At 37.9% G+C, this 13251-nt stretch overlaps 1 protein-coding gene across 4 annotated transcripts in view; it reads left to right on the top strand.

The window, feature by feature from the left end:
* The window catches only part of PRPF40A (pre-mRNA processing factor 40 homolog A), a 45215-nt gene that overhangs the window by 3250 nt on the left and 28714 nt on the right, over nt 1-13251 (top strand). For all 4 annotated transcript variants that reach the window (XM_007527344.3, XM_060178136.1, XM_007527345.3 and 1 more), the window contains exon 3: nt 12786-12866. In XM_007527344.3, the coding sequence (XP_007527406.2) occupies nt 12786-12866 (81 nt within the window). The remainder of the gene's footprint in view (nt 1-12785; nt 12867-13251) is intronic.

Raw genomic sequence — 13251 nt, 5'->3', positions numbered from 1 at the left:
CTGTGACTCATAAGAGAATCTCCATTGCTTTCCCCTTAAAATCAGGTGTTCCTTTTTTCTGTTCACGTCTAACAAAATGAACTCAAAATGAAATTCTAATTGTGAATTAAACAGAAGTCTGACTTTAGCTTCAGTAGCAGATGAGAGGAGGGAGATACAGGTAATTTTAAATATCTTAGTGATCAAGATACATAGAAACAAGAAACGTAGTTTAAGGCCCTTTGAACAAATACTTTAAAAATATTGGTAAAAGTTGCTAGCTAGCAAAATTGATTTTGGTAAGCCTCAGTTCTTCAGTTTCCCCACTCAGAAGTATTCATGAGCAGTAAGTAGTCATAAGGTTTTGAGAAGTAGGTGCCTATGTGGCTCACGGTGAATAATGCAGAGTTGGTAGGGTTCTGCCCTGCAGCTTTATTTCATAGACTCCACACAGGCGTTGTCACTTCATTCCTCCGTAGTTCCTGCTCCTCCCTTTTCTTTTCTTGTGTTGTCTTTTCTCTTTCCCCATTTCCCCCTCGAGATAGGAGGGAGAGAAGCCACAGCACTGCTCCATCATCAGTGGCGCTTCCCCTGTGCATGCTCGAACATGGTAAGGTGCTGTTTCTATCTTAAAAGGATAATTCGCAGTTTCTTAGATTTCGGGAGGAAGGATTCTGGCACCTATGTGTATGTATTAGTTTTCCAGATTTCCGCTGGGATCAGCTGAAGACTAACATTGGTGGTGCTCTTACTTGAAAACTGACTATGATCTTTGAAATTTTATTAGGGAGGATACAAAAATTTTAAAGTTGTTTACAAAGTAGTATTTCTGGCTGGCTCAAATAACAACCCATAGAAGCTAGAGTTCATAGATTTTTAAGTATAGCCAAGTCATAGTGAAAAAGTAGTATTTTTTTTTAATTCAGGAAATCATCTAGGATGCCCTTTTCAGAAATCAACCTGAGTATATTTGTAGCAAATATTTAGACAGCATCAGATGAAGCTTAATATTTCTTGTAAGTTTATCTATCCTGTAGGTTAATTTGCTCACCGTTAACATTATGTAAAGAAGGTGTTTTCTTGATTGATTTTGCCTCCAGGGTTATTGTTATGGCACCATGAATCCACTACTCCTGGGGGCCATTTTTTCTTTTCCTTTTGTTGTCCTTATTGTTTTATCGTTGTTGTGTTTTTTTATTATTGTTGTTATTGTTCTTGGATAGGACAGAGAGAAATGGTGAGAGGAGGGGAAGACAGGGGAGCGAAAGATAGACACTCGAAGACCTGCTTCACCGCTTGTGAAGCAGGTCAAAAACCACATTAGTTTTCCTTTTAGCACCAATACTAGAAAATAACCAGTGGATACTAATGTTATGGTAGTGTGTGTGGTGTCAGTATGTTTTCACACCATACTCAGTTGTCCTTGCTACACAAAGAATGTGCACTTCCTGCTGCTGTCTTTATCTCACATGGGTTTGGCTTCACTCGAGCTCAAAGAAATTCTACCTGGCTCTTTTCTTTCTTTCGTTCGTTCTTTTCATTTTTTTTTTATTTGCCTTTCAATATATTGAGTTCAGATTATTGGATAAGTAAAGTCAGTGGAGTATGAAATGTTACAAATTGATATGGGGTGGAATTAGTTCTTCATTGCTGTGTGTGTGTGTGTGTGTGTGTGTGCGCGCGCGCGCGCGTGCGTGCGATACACTGATAATGTGGATGTAATTCCTTTCTTAAAATGAGTTCAAAGGGGCCAGGCAATGGCACATGTATGAGAGGGTGCAAATGAGTTTAAGCAGAAGTTAGCCGATCTTTCCTCTCAGCTCAAGTTAACTGTGCCACTAAGCCTTACAGCACTGACACATACCAGTCTTGGAGCTCGTTTTCTTGCCCAAGAGTCTCCAGTATTCAGAGTCTTTATTGTGGACGCAAGCTTGGTCTTCTCATGGTTCCTTGAACAAGTATGTAATTGATGACTTCAGTTGATCAACTTCAGGTTGATGTTGTCTTTCTGCTCCCAGCTCACTAGGAACATAAACCTTACTTAAATTCTGCCATTTCAAGCTTTTCCTGTTTCCTTCCAGGGAGAAATAATAATAATTTACCCAATGTACACATCTCATTTAAATTCTGATTTAAATTTAAATTCTGTGTAATCTGCCTGAAACTCTTACTGCATTACTTATTTTGTCACATAGTTATTGACTTGTTAACTGCCTATAGAATAATAGACTGAACTCTTAGAAGGCAGGGGTAATATTCTTTACTTTCAAAGAAATCTAGAAGTGATGAGCACAGTTCTTGGCACTGCTGGGTATAATACTTGTTGAATGAATGAAACAAATATTCTTTTGTATAATATAAGCAGAGAAGTTAGTGGTGGCTACTGTTTTCAGTGGAGACTTGTGACTTTACATGTTACTTTGTTTGCAGTTATCTGCCTCTATTAGTGTTTTTACTTTTGACAGAAATGGAAGATAAGTAATTTTTGCTTGGTGAATAAAACTAAAACACCTATTTTCTTCTATTTTAACCAACACTATTTTCCTATTTGTATAATTTTATGTTTTGTCATCGTTTTAAGACATTCAGCTAAGGATTTTTCCAGGCTCTAGGGAAAATGATTTTTCTGGGAAGCAGATAGTCCACTGACAGTAGAGGTATTTTAGATTTATGTGACTTGGCTTTATTGTCTTACTTTTTTTTTTTTAATTCCCATTTGTTGCCCTTACTGTTTTATTGCTGTAGTTATTGTTGTTGTTGCTATTGATGTTGTCATTGTTGGTTAGGACAGAGAGAAATGGGGAGAGGAGGCGAAGAGAAAGACAGACACCTGCAGACCTGCTGCACCGCTTGTGAAGCGACTCCCCTGCAGATGGGGAACCAGGGGCTCAAACTGGGATGCTTATGCCGGCCGGTCCTTGCACTTTGTGCCACCTGCGCTTAATCCGGGTTACTCGTGTTTTTAAGTGATCTTCACTTTCAGTGTTTACATAATCCATGCCATTAAACTGGACATTTAACCAGTGAGAACAAGTCATATGCTCATAATTTATGAATTTAGGTAACTTTCTTTGTTTTTGTATTATCCAAGGTGGTAAATTGAAAAGAGTAAAAGAAATTGAGCCAGCTCAAATGTCTTCACAACATTGGAACTTTTTGTATGTTAAAAGATACATTTGTTTTCATTAGAGTAGTGTTCACTATTTTTACTCAGTGTTTGTCAAGTCCCCCTAGACTTTTTTCTACCTTGATACCTGTTGGTTCTGCTTTGTTAAGCACATTACATGGAATTGGTACTTTTTTTTTTTTGCCCTGTTGGTTTTAGGAGAAAACGACAAAAGTTAATTTTAATACCACCATATAAATGAAGTAGCTTGTATAAGAATCTGCAACAAATGTATTAAGTGGAGGAGTGAAAAGGTAGCAGCTTTCAGCAGGTTAATTTGGTGATTTTTTTTTTTTTTTTTAATGTTTAATTACCTAGAATAGAGGCAGATAAGTTGATGGGAAGGAGGGAGAGACCTGCAGCACTGTTTCACCACTCAGGAAACTTCCCACTGGCAGTTGAGGGCCAGAGGCTTGAACCTGGGTCCTTGTGCACTGAATGTAGTGTATACATTCAGCCAGGCGCACCACCACCCTACCCCCTAATTTGGTGATTTTTTAATTCACTTTGTTAGGAATACTGGTGCCTTGACTATAGTCATCATGAATTGTAAGGTGTGGTGTCAGTGTGTATGCCATCCTCTATATTAGGTAATGCAATTTGGGAGGTTTTTTTTTTTTCCTCTCATTACTTGAGACTTCACTCCTCTGAGCCAACTTTTTCAGATAGATATGACAGAGTATGAAGCTTCCCCCAGTATGGTGAGGTCCAAACTGGTATTTGAAAGAGCCCAAAGACATCCTATCCTCTCCCAGGGTTTAGACATGCAGAACTCTACCCACTGTGCCACCTCCAGGGCTCAAGAGATTTTCATTAGCAATGAGTATAGATTATTGTCTAGCAGAGATTGTAATTAGTATTTCATTCTCATTTCTTTCCTTTGTTCATCTTTCTTTCAGTCAGTAGCTATTTCAGTGATAATAGTATAAACAAATGATGTGTAGACTGCAGTCAGGAACTCAACACTCTTCCGGTGCGCTGTGTTTGCTCATCTGAAGGTTTGACGGTCCTGATACTTCTCCACCATTGAAGCTTAGAGGAAATTAATCTTCTATATTTTTTTTTATAATTAAGTAATCACAAACAGCTTTTGTTTATTTTTTAGTTAATTGTAGCTAGTTGGTCCTAATGTATCTTACATGATACAGTATCTTTAATAAACTCTGAAAAAGCAGAAATGTGAATTATTTCCAAATGAGTTAAGAGACATGCTAGTTATGGTTTTAAAAGAACTAAATATACAAGTAAGTGATGACTGCTATAGTTGAAATATAGTTTACTTTCTCTTAGGTTTTGTGTTTTACTACAAAAATTCTCACTTGATTTGTTCACTTTTAAAAACGTTAAGTTTTTTTTGTTTATTATATATATATATATATATATATATATATATTCCCTTTTTGTTGCCCTTGTTGTTTTTCATGGTTGTTGTAGTTATCGTTGTTGTTGTTGTTGTTGATATCATCATTGTTAGGACAGAGAGAAATGGAGAGAGAAGGGGAAGATAGACACCTGCAGACCTGCTTCACCGCCTGTGAAGTGACTCCCCTGCAGGTGGGGAGCCGTGGGCTCGAACCGGGATCCTTCCGCTGGTCCTTGCGCTTTGCACCACCTGCGCTTAACCCGCTGTGCTACGGCCCAGCTCCCTAAAGACATAACTCTTATGGTGCTACAAGTATCTCTCATGTCTTGTTCTTCTCTATGAGCTAGGATTTTTTTTTTTTTAATTATCTTTGGTTAATGAAAAGCATTAAGTTCATGTTTGAAAACATAGATTTGATGTAGTTCAAGATCATTGTGTTTTGTTTTGTTTTGTTTTACCAGAGCACTGCTCAGCCCTGGATTATAGTGGTGTGAGGGATTGAATTTGGGACTTTGGAGCCTGAGGCATGAGTCTCTTTGCATAACCATTATACTATCCCCTCCCTTATCAAGATTACTGTGTATGATCACATATATTTGAAATATAATAGCAGACTGCCCTTTCTTTTCTCAGATGTAAATGAGACATAAACTATCTTGAAGTTGCCCACAATTAAGGAATTAAAAATAAAGTGGCAAATAAATGCAAAATGATTTACCTAGACATAATATGGAATCTAGTTTAGAGAACTGAGGGTAAAGGAAATTAAGTCTTGTGTTTTTGAGTGTACAGACATTTGAATGGCTTTTTTTTTTTTTTTTTAAAGTAAAAGTGCCAGCAGGCTATCTCACTTGGATGGTACTGTGCTTTGCCATGAGCACAACTGAGTAGATAGAGCCTCACCCCCTCACAATGGAGGTAGCACTGTCTCTGTCTCTCTGAAACAGTCAGCCTGGAATGGGAAAGAGCCATGACTACCAGTAATAGCAGTTCACTAAAATAGACCGTTTGTTTTCAGTTCTAAAGCTTTCAGCATAGATCCATGTTCTGTGGTTATATCTTTGTTCTCAGTAAAGTTAGTTGAGAAAGAGTGGAGATAGGAATTACTGAGTCATTTGAATTATTTGCTTACCCTTTAAAAAAAAAAGTTTTATTGGGGGAATTAATGGTTTACAGTAAATCAGTTATACATGTGTAAAATTTCTCAGTTTTCTGCAAAACACTCACCTCCTCTGCCATCATGCACCGGGACCTAAGTCTCCCTCTCCTCCCGAGTCCCTTACTTTGGTGCAGTGTGCCAGTTTCTATCTGGGAGTGAGATCTGCTCATATTCAGCCTGCTCTTTCTGGCTTATCTCACTTTTTAAAAAAATGTTTCTTTATCAGGGGATTAATGGTTTAGAATCAACAGTAAAATACAATAGTGTGTATACCTGCGTCACATTTCCACATAACAGTACTACCCCCACTAGGTCCTCCTCTGCCGTCATGTTCCAGGACCTGAACCCTCCCCCCTATTTGAGAGTCTTCTACTTTGGCGCAATGTGCCAAGTCTAGTCCGAGTTCTGCTTAGTGTTTTCCTTTCTGGTCTTGTTTTCAAATTCTGTGAGTGAGAACATCACATATTCATCCTTCCGTTTCTGACTTATCTCACATAACATGAATCCTTTAAGCTCCATCCAAGATGGCCTGAAAATGGTGAAGTCACCATTTTTAATAGCTGAGTAGTGTTCGTGTGTGTGTGTGTGTGTGTGTGTGTGTGTGTGTGTGTGTGTGTGTGTGTATTTATGTATGTATATATCACAACTTACTCAGCCACTCATCTGTTGTTGGACACCTGGGTTGCTTCCAGGTTTTGGCTATTACAAATTGTACCGCTATGAACATAGGTGTACACAGATCTTTTTGGATGGAAGTGTTTGGTTCCTTAGGATATATGCCCAAGAGTCATAGGGTAGGTACACTTCTTGTCTTATGTTCTCCACAGAGATTGGACCACTTTACATTCCTATCTGCATGGCAGGAGGGTTCCTTTGTCCCCACAAACTCTCCAGCATTTGTTGCTGCTACTTTTTCTGATGTATGCCGTTCTCACAGGAGTGAAGTGGTATCTCATTGTTGTCTTTATTTGCATTTCTCTGACTTGGAAATTTTTCATGTATTTGTTGGCCTTTTGAATCTCTTCTTTGGTGAATATTCTGCTTATATCCTCTCCCCATTTTTGGATAGGGGGGGTTAATTGTTTTCTTGTTACTGAGTTTGGTGAGCTCCTTATGTATTTTGATTTGTCTGATATATGGCATTTGAAGATCTTCTCCCATTTTGTGAGGGGTCTCTTGGTTTGGGTAGTGGTTTCTTTTGCTGTGCAGAAGCTTTTCAATTTGATGCAGTCCCATTGATTTATTTTTTATTTAGTCTTCATTGTATTTGAATTTTTCCCTGAAGATGTCTTTAAAATTGATATGGAAAGAGTTCTGCCAATACTATCTCCTAAGTATTTGATACTTTCTGGCCTAACATCCAAGTCCTTGATCCATTTGGAATTTGCTTTTGTGTTTGGTAAAATATAATGGTTCAGCTTCATTCTTTTGCATGTTTCAACCCAATTTTTCCAACACCATTTGTTGAAGAGACTCTCCCTTCCCCATTTAATAGTCTAAAGAAATTTCTCAAAGATTAAACGTCCATAGGTGTGGGACTTACCTCACTTTATTTACATGGTTCCTTCAAGCTCCATCCAAAATGAGGTAAAGAAAATAAAATCAAGGAGTCGGGCTGTAGCACAGCAGCGGGTTAAGCGCACATGGCACAAAGCGCAAGGACCGGTGTAAGGATCCCGGTCGGAGCCCCCGGCTCCCCACCCGCAGGGGAGTCGCTTCACGAGCAGTGAAGCAGGTCTGCAGGTGTCTGTCTTTCTCTCCCCCTCCTTTCTCCATTTCTCTCTGTCCTATCCAGCGGCGACATCAATAACAACAATAACAACTACAACAATAAAAAACAAAGAGAACAAAAAGGAAAATAAATATTTTAAAAAATTAAAGAAAAATCACCACTCCTTTTAGTTTTTTTTTTAATTTCTTTATTGGGGGATTAATGTTTTACATTCAACAGTGAATACAATAGTTTGTACATGCATAACGTTTCTCAGTTTTCCACATAACAATATAACCCCCACTAGGTCCTCTGTCATCCTTTTTGGACCTGTATTCTCCCCACCCACCCATCCTCAGAGTCTTTTACTTTGGTGCAACATGCCAATTCCAGTAAAAATCACCATTCTTAATAGCTGAGTAGTATTCCATTGTATACCACAACGTACTCAGCCACTCATATGTTGTTGGACACCTAGGTTGCTTCTAGGTTTTAACCATTTCAAATTGTGCTGCTATGAACATAGCTTTTGGGATGGGTGTGTTTGGTTCCATTGTCATATCTGACGTATGGCATTCTCACAGGAGTGAAGTGGTATCTTGTCTTTATTTGCATTTCTCTGACTGTGACTTGGAGCATTTTTTTCACGTCTGTTGGCCTTTTGATCCCTTCGTTGGTGACTATTCTCTCCATTTTTTAACTGGGTCTTTTGTTTTTTTGTTGTTGAGTTGGAGATCTCTTTCTAGTTTTTGGTTCTTAGCCTTTTATCTGATGCATGGCTTAAAAAGATCTTCCATTCTATAAGGAGTCTCTCTTTTTTTTTTTTTTTTTTGCCTACAGGGTTATCACTAGGGCTCAGTGCCTCCACTATGAATAATCCACTGCTCCTGGAGGCTATTTTTCCCTTTTTGTTGCCCTTGTTTCTTGTTGTCATTATTTTTGTTCTTACTGTTGTCATTGTTGTTGGATAGGACAGAGAAATCAAGAGAGATGGGGAAGACAGAGAGAGGGAGAGAAAGATAGACACCTGCAAGCCTGCCTGTGAAGCGACACCTTTGCAGGTTGGAACTGGGGGCTCGAACTGGGATCCTTGCGCCAGTCTTGGCGCTTGGCGCCATGTGTACTTAACCTGCTGCACTACCACCTGGCCCCAGGAGTCTCTTTGTTTGGCTGTTCAGTTGAGGTAGCCCCATTGGTTCATTTTTGGTTTTGTTTTATCTTCTAAGTATTTGTTAGTTTTTGGTCTAACGTCCAAGTCCTTAATCCATGTGGAGTTTGCCTGTCTGTGTGGTGAAATGTAGTGGCTTCTATATATTTCAGTTGTGTGCGTGTGTGCGTGCGCATGTGTGCGTATGCGTATTTTTCAAGGAATAAGATTGCCAAACCTAGCTTGTTAGAAAGAATTATAATTATGAGAGGGCACACATGAGCACACATGTTATTATGCACAAGGACCTGGACTGAAACCTGCATCCCTACTTTGGATACCTCGCTCTTTACCTCCCCTCTTACTTCCTCTGTCCATCAAAAATAAATTTTGTAAAAGGTCACTTGGAGTGGTGGCTTTGTTGTGCAGGCATGGAGCCCTCGCCATAACCCTGGTGGCAATTTAATTTAAAAATTATAATTACGTTAACGTGTCTGTATATAATTTTGAAATACCCATACATAATTGAATTTGAGAGCTGAGTCTGAGAGTGGGTTGGCTAGATGGATGTCCGGTTTATAGTTGAGTACCGTATATGCCTAGCACTGAATGTGGTGCTCAAGTTGGGATGATTTCTAATTGCATGTCTTAATTTCCCCTGAAGATGATAGTTTTACAGTATTCACTAAGTGCCTTTGAATAGCTGAAGCACCGGTCAGATAGTTACAGAATAGGCAAGGCATATGAGTTCAAGAACAGTGGTAATCATAATTATCTTTCTGAATCAGGCCGCCACAGCATTAGAAGAAATTTGGGTGTTGTGGTGTGTTTCCTATTCATTGTCTGAAAAAGTTGGCCTGGAGACCAAAAGAAAAGCCAGCTTTATTGCATAGTTCTAAGTATTTTAAGTATACCATAGCTCTTAATACCCTCTAACAGTTCTGTTAGGTGAGCATATTTCCTTTCACATGAGGAGAATGAGGCTCAGTAGAATAAGGAAATTAACTGAAAGCCATGCACCATATAAATGGTCAGATTAAGGTAGAAATCCTGATGTAGTCTAACTCTAAACTGTAGCTATACTAGCTTGCTTCTTCATGTAGCAGTGGGAGATTGCCATCAAGTTGAGGCTGTGGGAATACTTACACAGCTGTCAACTCTCCCAGAGTTGAGAAAATTTAGGAAACTGATTTACTAATTTTAAATGTTATAAATTGACTTAATAAGTGATAAGCTTCTGTTCTGTGTAGTAACAATTTGTGCAGATTTTATTTTTTAATATTTGATAGAGACAGAGAAATCAACTGGGGAGGTAAAAGGAGAGGGAGGGTACAGAGAGAGAGATATCTGCAGCATTGCTTCACCGCTTATGATGAGGGGACTGAGGGTTTGAACCCTGGCCTTTGAGCATTATAATCTGTGTACTCTATTGGTGTGCTACTGCATAGCCTCCAAATTTTATTTTATAGTTTTTCTGGTGTATTTCTTTTCCTTTTTTATATTTATTTTCCTTGTTTTATTGTTTATTTTATTGATGTTGTCGTTGTTGGATAGGACAGAGAGAAATGGAGAGAGGAGGGGAAGACAGAGATGGGGAGAGAAAGACACCTGAAGACCTGCTTCACCTTCTGTGAGGTGACTTCCCTGCAGGTGGGAACCCGGCGGCTCAAACCGGGATCCTTATGCTGATTCTTGCACTTTGCGCCACGTTCTTGTGTGTTTCTAATAATAACAAATGACAGATCTTTAGATTAATGTACAACTAGTTGCAAGTAAACAAATTTTAGTAGTTCTCCCAGTATGCAATCATTAGTTGAGGATATGCTTTAACCAGCAACTTCTATTTATTTCCTGTTGAATGAATGGTCACTTACATTCAGAGATGTAGTTTTTGCATTTCTTCAAAGATTAATTTTTGCATTTGTATATTCATGATGTAATAAGCTAGTAGTATAAAATATAGCACTTTAAAAAATACTATTAACTTTTGTAGTGTACTTATTTTGTGGAATTTGACTTTAGCATATTTAAAATAAACTGAGTAAAAAGGCGAGAATCAGACTTAACCAGTTTGCAGTGACAGGTTTGAAGTTAGTTTGGATATAAAAAAACCAACAAGTTTAAGAGTTAACTGACAAATGATAGTTTAGTTTATGTGATTTATTTTTCCCAACAGGCAAAACTTCTAGAAATAGTAACATTTGCCTTATTTATTTTATGTTTTGTACAACTAATTTCCTATAGCATTAGTGGGCTTTTTTAAATTATCTTGTGCTGGGCTTAAACCTGGGTCCTTGCTCATGGTGATGCGTATGTTCAGTTGAGTGCTCCACTGCCTGGCCTCAGAGAAGTTTTCTTGTATTTTCTCATTTTGTTTTGTTAGTGTGCATGTAAATATGCATGCTTTTTTTTTTTTTTTTTTACCAGAGCACTGCTCAGCTCTGATTTATGGTGGTGCAGGGGATTGAACCTGGGACTTAGGAGCCTCAGGCATGAGAGTCTCTTTGCATAACCATTATGCTATCTACCCCTGCCCTGCTTGTTCTCCTAAAACCTGAAACTTCCCATACTGAGATGCTAAGAATACAAAGATTCTGTGGTACTCTCCAGTTGCCAGTCATTTTATTTTCTTCACACTGGTTGTTCCCTTAAGGGTATTTTGATAAATTAGACTTTTGCAATTAAAAGAAACGGAATGTCAGTATGCAAAGGCAAAGAAAATTACTTTATAGTACATACATTCATACAAACAAGTGGCTGGTCACTTAGGACTTGAGTATCACAAATAATATGTCTAAATTATCGGATCCCTCCAGAAAAGTTGCCGCTGTACTTTTAGTTTAAAGTGCTGGAGTTTGTTAAAGTTAAATATACTTAGTTAACTGTTGCCCCTGAGAATTTATTATCTTTATTTATTGGATGGAGACAGCCAGAAATTGAGAGGACGGGGAAATAGAGAGGGAGACAGACAGAGACACCTGCAGCCCCGCTTCACCACTTGGGAAGCTTTCCCCTGCAAGTGGGGACCGGGGGCTCAAACCCAGGTCCTTGCACACGGTAATGTGCACTCAACCAGGTGCGCCACCTCCCAGCCCCAGTATATTTCATTCTTAACAATACTGAGATCTAGTTAGATAGCCAGTCTTTGAGATGTTTTAACATTTACATTATAGGAAAAACAATTGAGAGCTCTGAGTTAACTGCTTAATTTTCTTGTTTTTAAGACTGTATATCCTTATTAAAGTTTCTGTGTCCTTTCATCTAAAGATGAACACATAGGTGGTTCTGGATGTTTTTGTTTGTTTCCACCGGAGCACAGCTTAGCTCTGGTTTATGGTGTTGCAGGTGGTTGAACCTAGGAGTTTTGAGCCTTGGGCACAAGAATCGCTTTACATAGTCATTATGCTATCTATACCCTTTCTATAGTGATTACTGTAGCAGGGCTACAGTGAACAGAAGGGAGCATATACCTTTTTGGGTTAAAGCTTCCATTTTCTTCAGTTAAATTCTCAGAGATAGAATTGTAGGATCATTGGGTAATTCTTTTTTTTTTTTTTTTTGAGGAATCTCTTGTCTAGTGACTATATATATATATATATATATATATATATATATCATCTCTGATAGTAACTGTAGCAATATACATTCTCCCCAGTAGTGTAAGTTTCTTTGGCCTAATATAAGAACCTTTGCTTTAGGTAAGCCTTTCTAAAAATGGGATTTGATTGTGTGTCTTAGGCTGTCAGTTTGAAATTATAATGACTGTACAGCTATGTGGCAATATTTTTTTCATAAAGGAAAATCATACCACTCCTGATGGCTTTAATTTTTATGAGAAGTACTTTGATTTGTTTTCAAGTTTACAAACTTTGCTTTCTCAAGTTAGCTTAGAATTCTATTGGATATGTTTTTCACATTAAATCAAAATCAATATATGGTACTGTACTGGTAGTATTGTCAAATCTTTTGTAAATTTAAATTAATACTCATCAGTTTATATAAGATAGGGTATAGATGAATAAGAAAAAAATAAATAACATAATAGTCTGAACTTTTTAAAGTACTTTTGACTGTGCACGTAAATTGACAAAAGCACTAAAATCATTGATAAAATACTTCATTCACTCAGCAGCTACTAAGCATATTATACATACAGCATGTTAGTGAGTTTGATTTTAAGTCCTGCTTGTCAGCTTCTGTAACCGGAAAGGTCTTAAAGTTATGTTAGTTCTTTGGTCTTACCTTTTTGACTTGTTCTAGATGCCTGGGATGATGTCTTCAGTGATGCCTGGAATGATGATGTCTCATATGTCTCAGGCTTCCATGCAGCCTGCCTTACCGGTAATCTCATGAAAATACCTTGTTTGATTGCTTTTATATGTGAAATGACGTGTGCATTGTATGGGCAAATTCATTTTTAACGTGCTGCTGAAGTACTATAAGGCAGGGATTGCAGCGGTCTTTTAGTTTCTTGAATGATAAATACTTAATTTTTTTCTATATTTATATTTCATGTACATCTGTACTTAAGAAGTTCTACACTAACCAAAATTAGAATACTAAAATGCATAATTCCTCAGACAGAATCATTTTTTTTTTTTTTTTGGGTCTGGTTGCATCCTACTTTTAAAAGAGGAAGCATTTGCTTCCCTCACTCAATGCTAATTAAAAATTGCAAAGTGACTTAATACTAGATGTTAGATGTAGACTCAGAAGATTTATTTCA

The sequence above is a fragment of the Erinaceus europaeus genome, chromosome 18 (genome assembly GCF_950295315.1).
Source record: "Erinaceus europaeus chromosome 18, mEriEur2.1, whole genome shotgun sequence".
Taxonomy (NCBI): Eukaryota; Metazoa; Chordata; class Mammalia; order Eulipotyphla; family Erinaceidae; genus Erinaceus; species Erinaceus europaeus.
The sequence above is the reverse complement of the archived record's forward strand: the minus strand, read 5'-3'. Positions and strand labels throughout refer to the sequence as shown.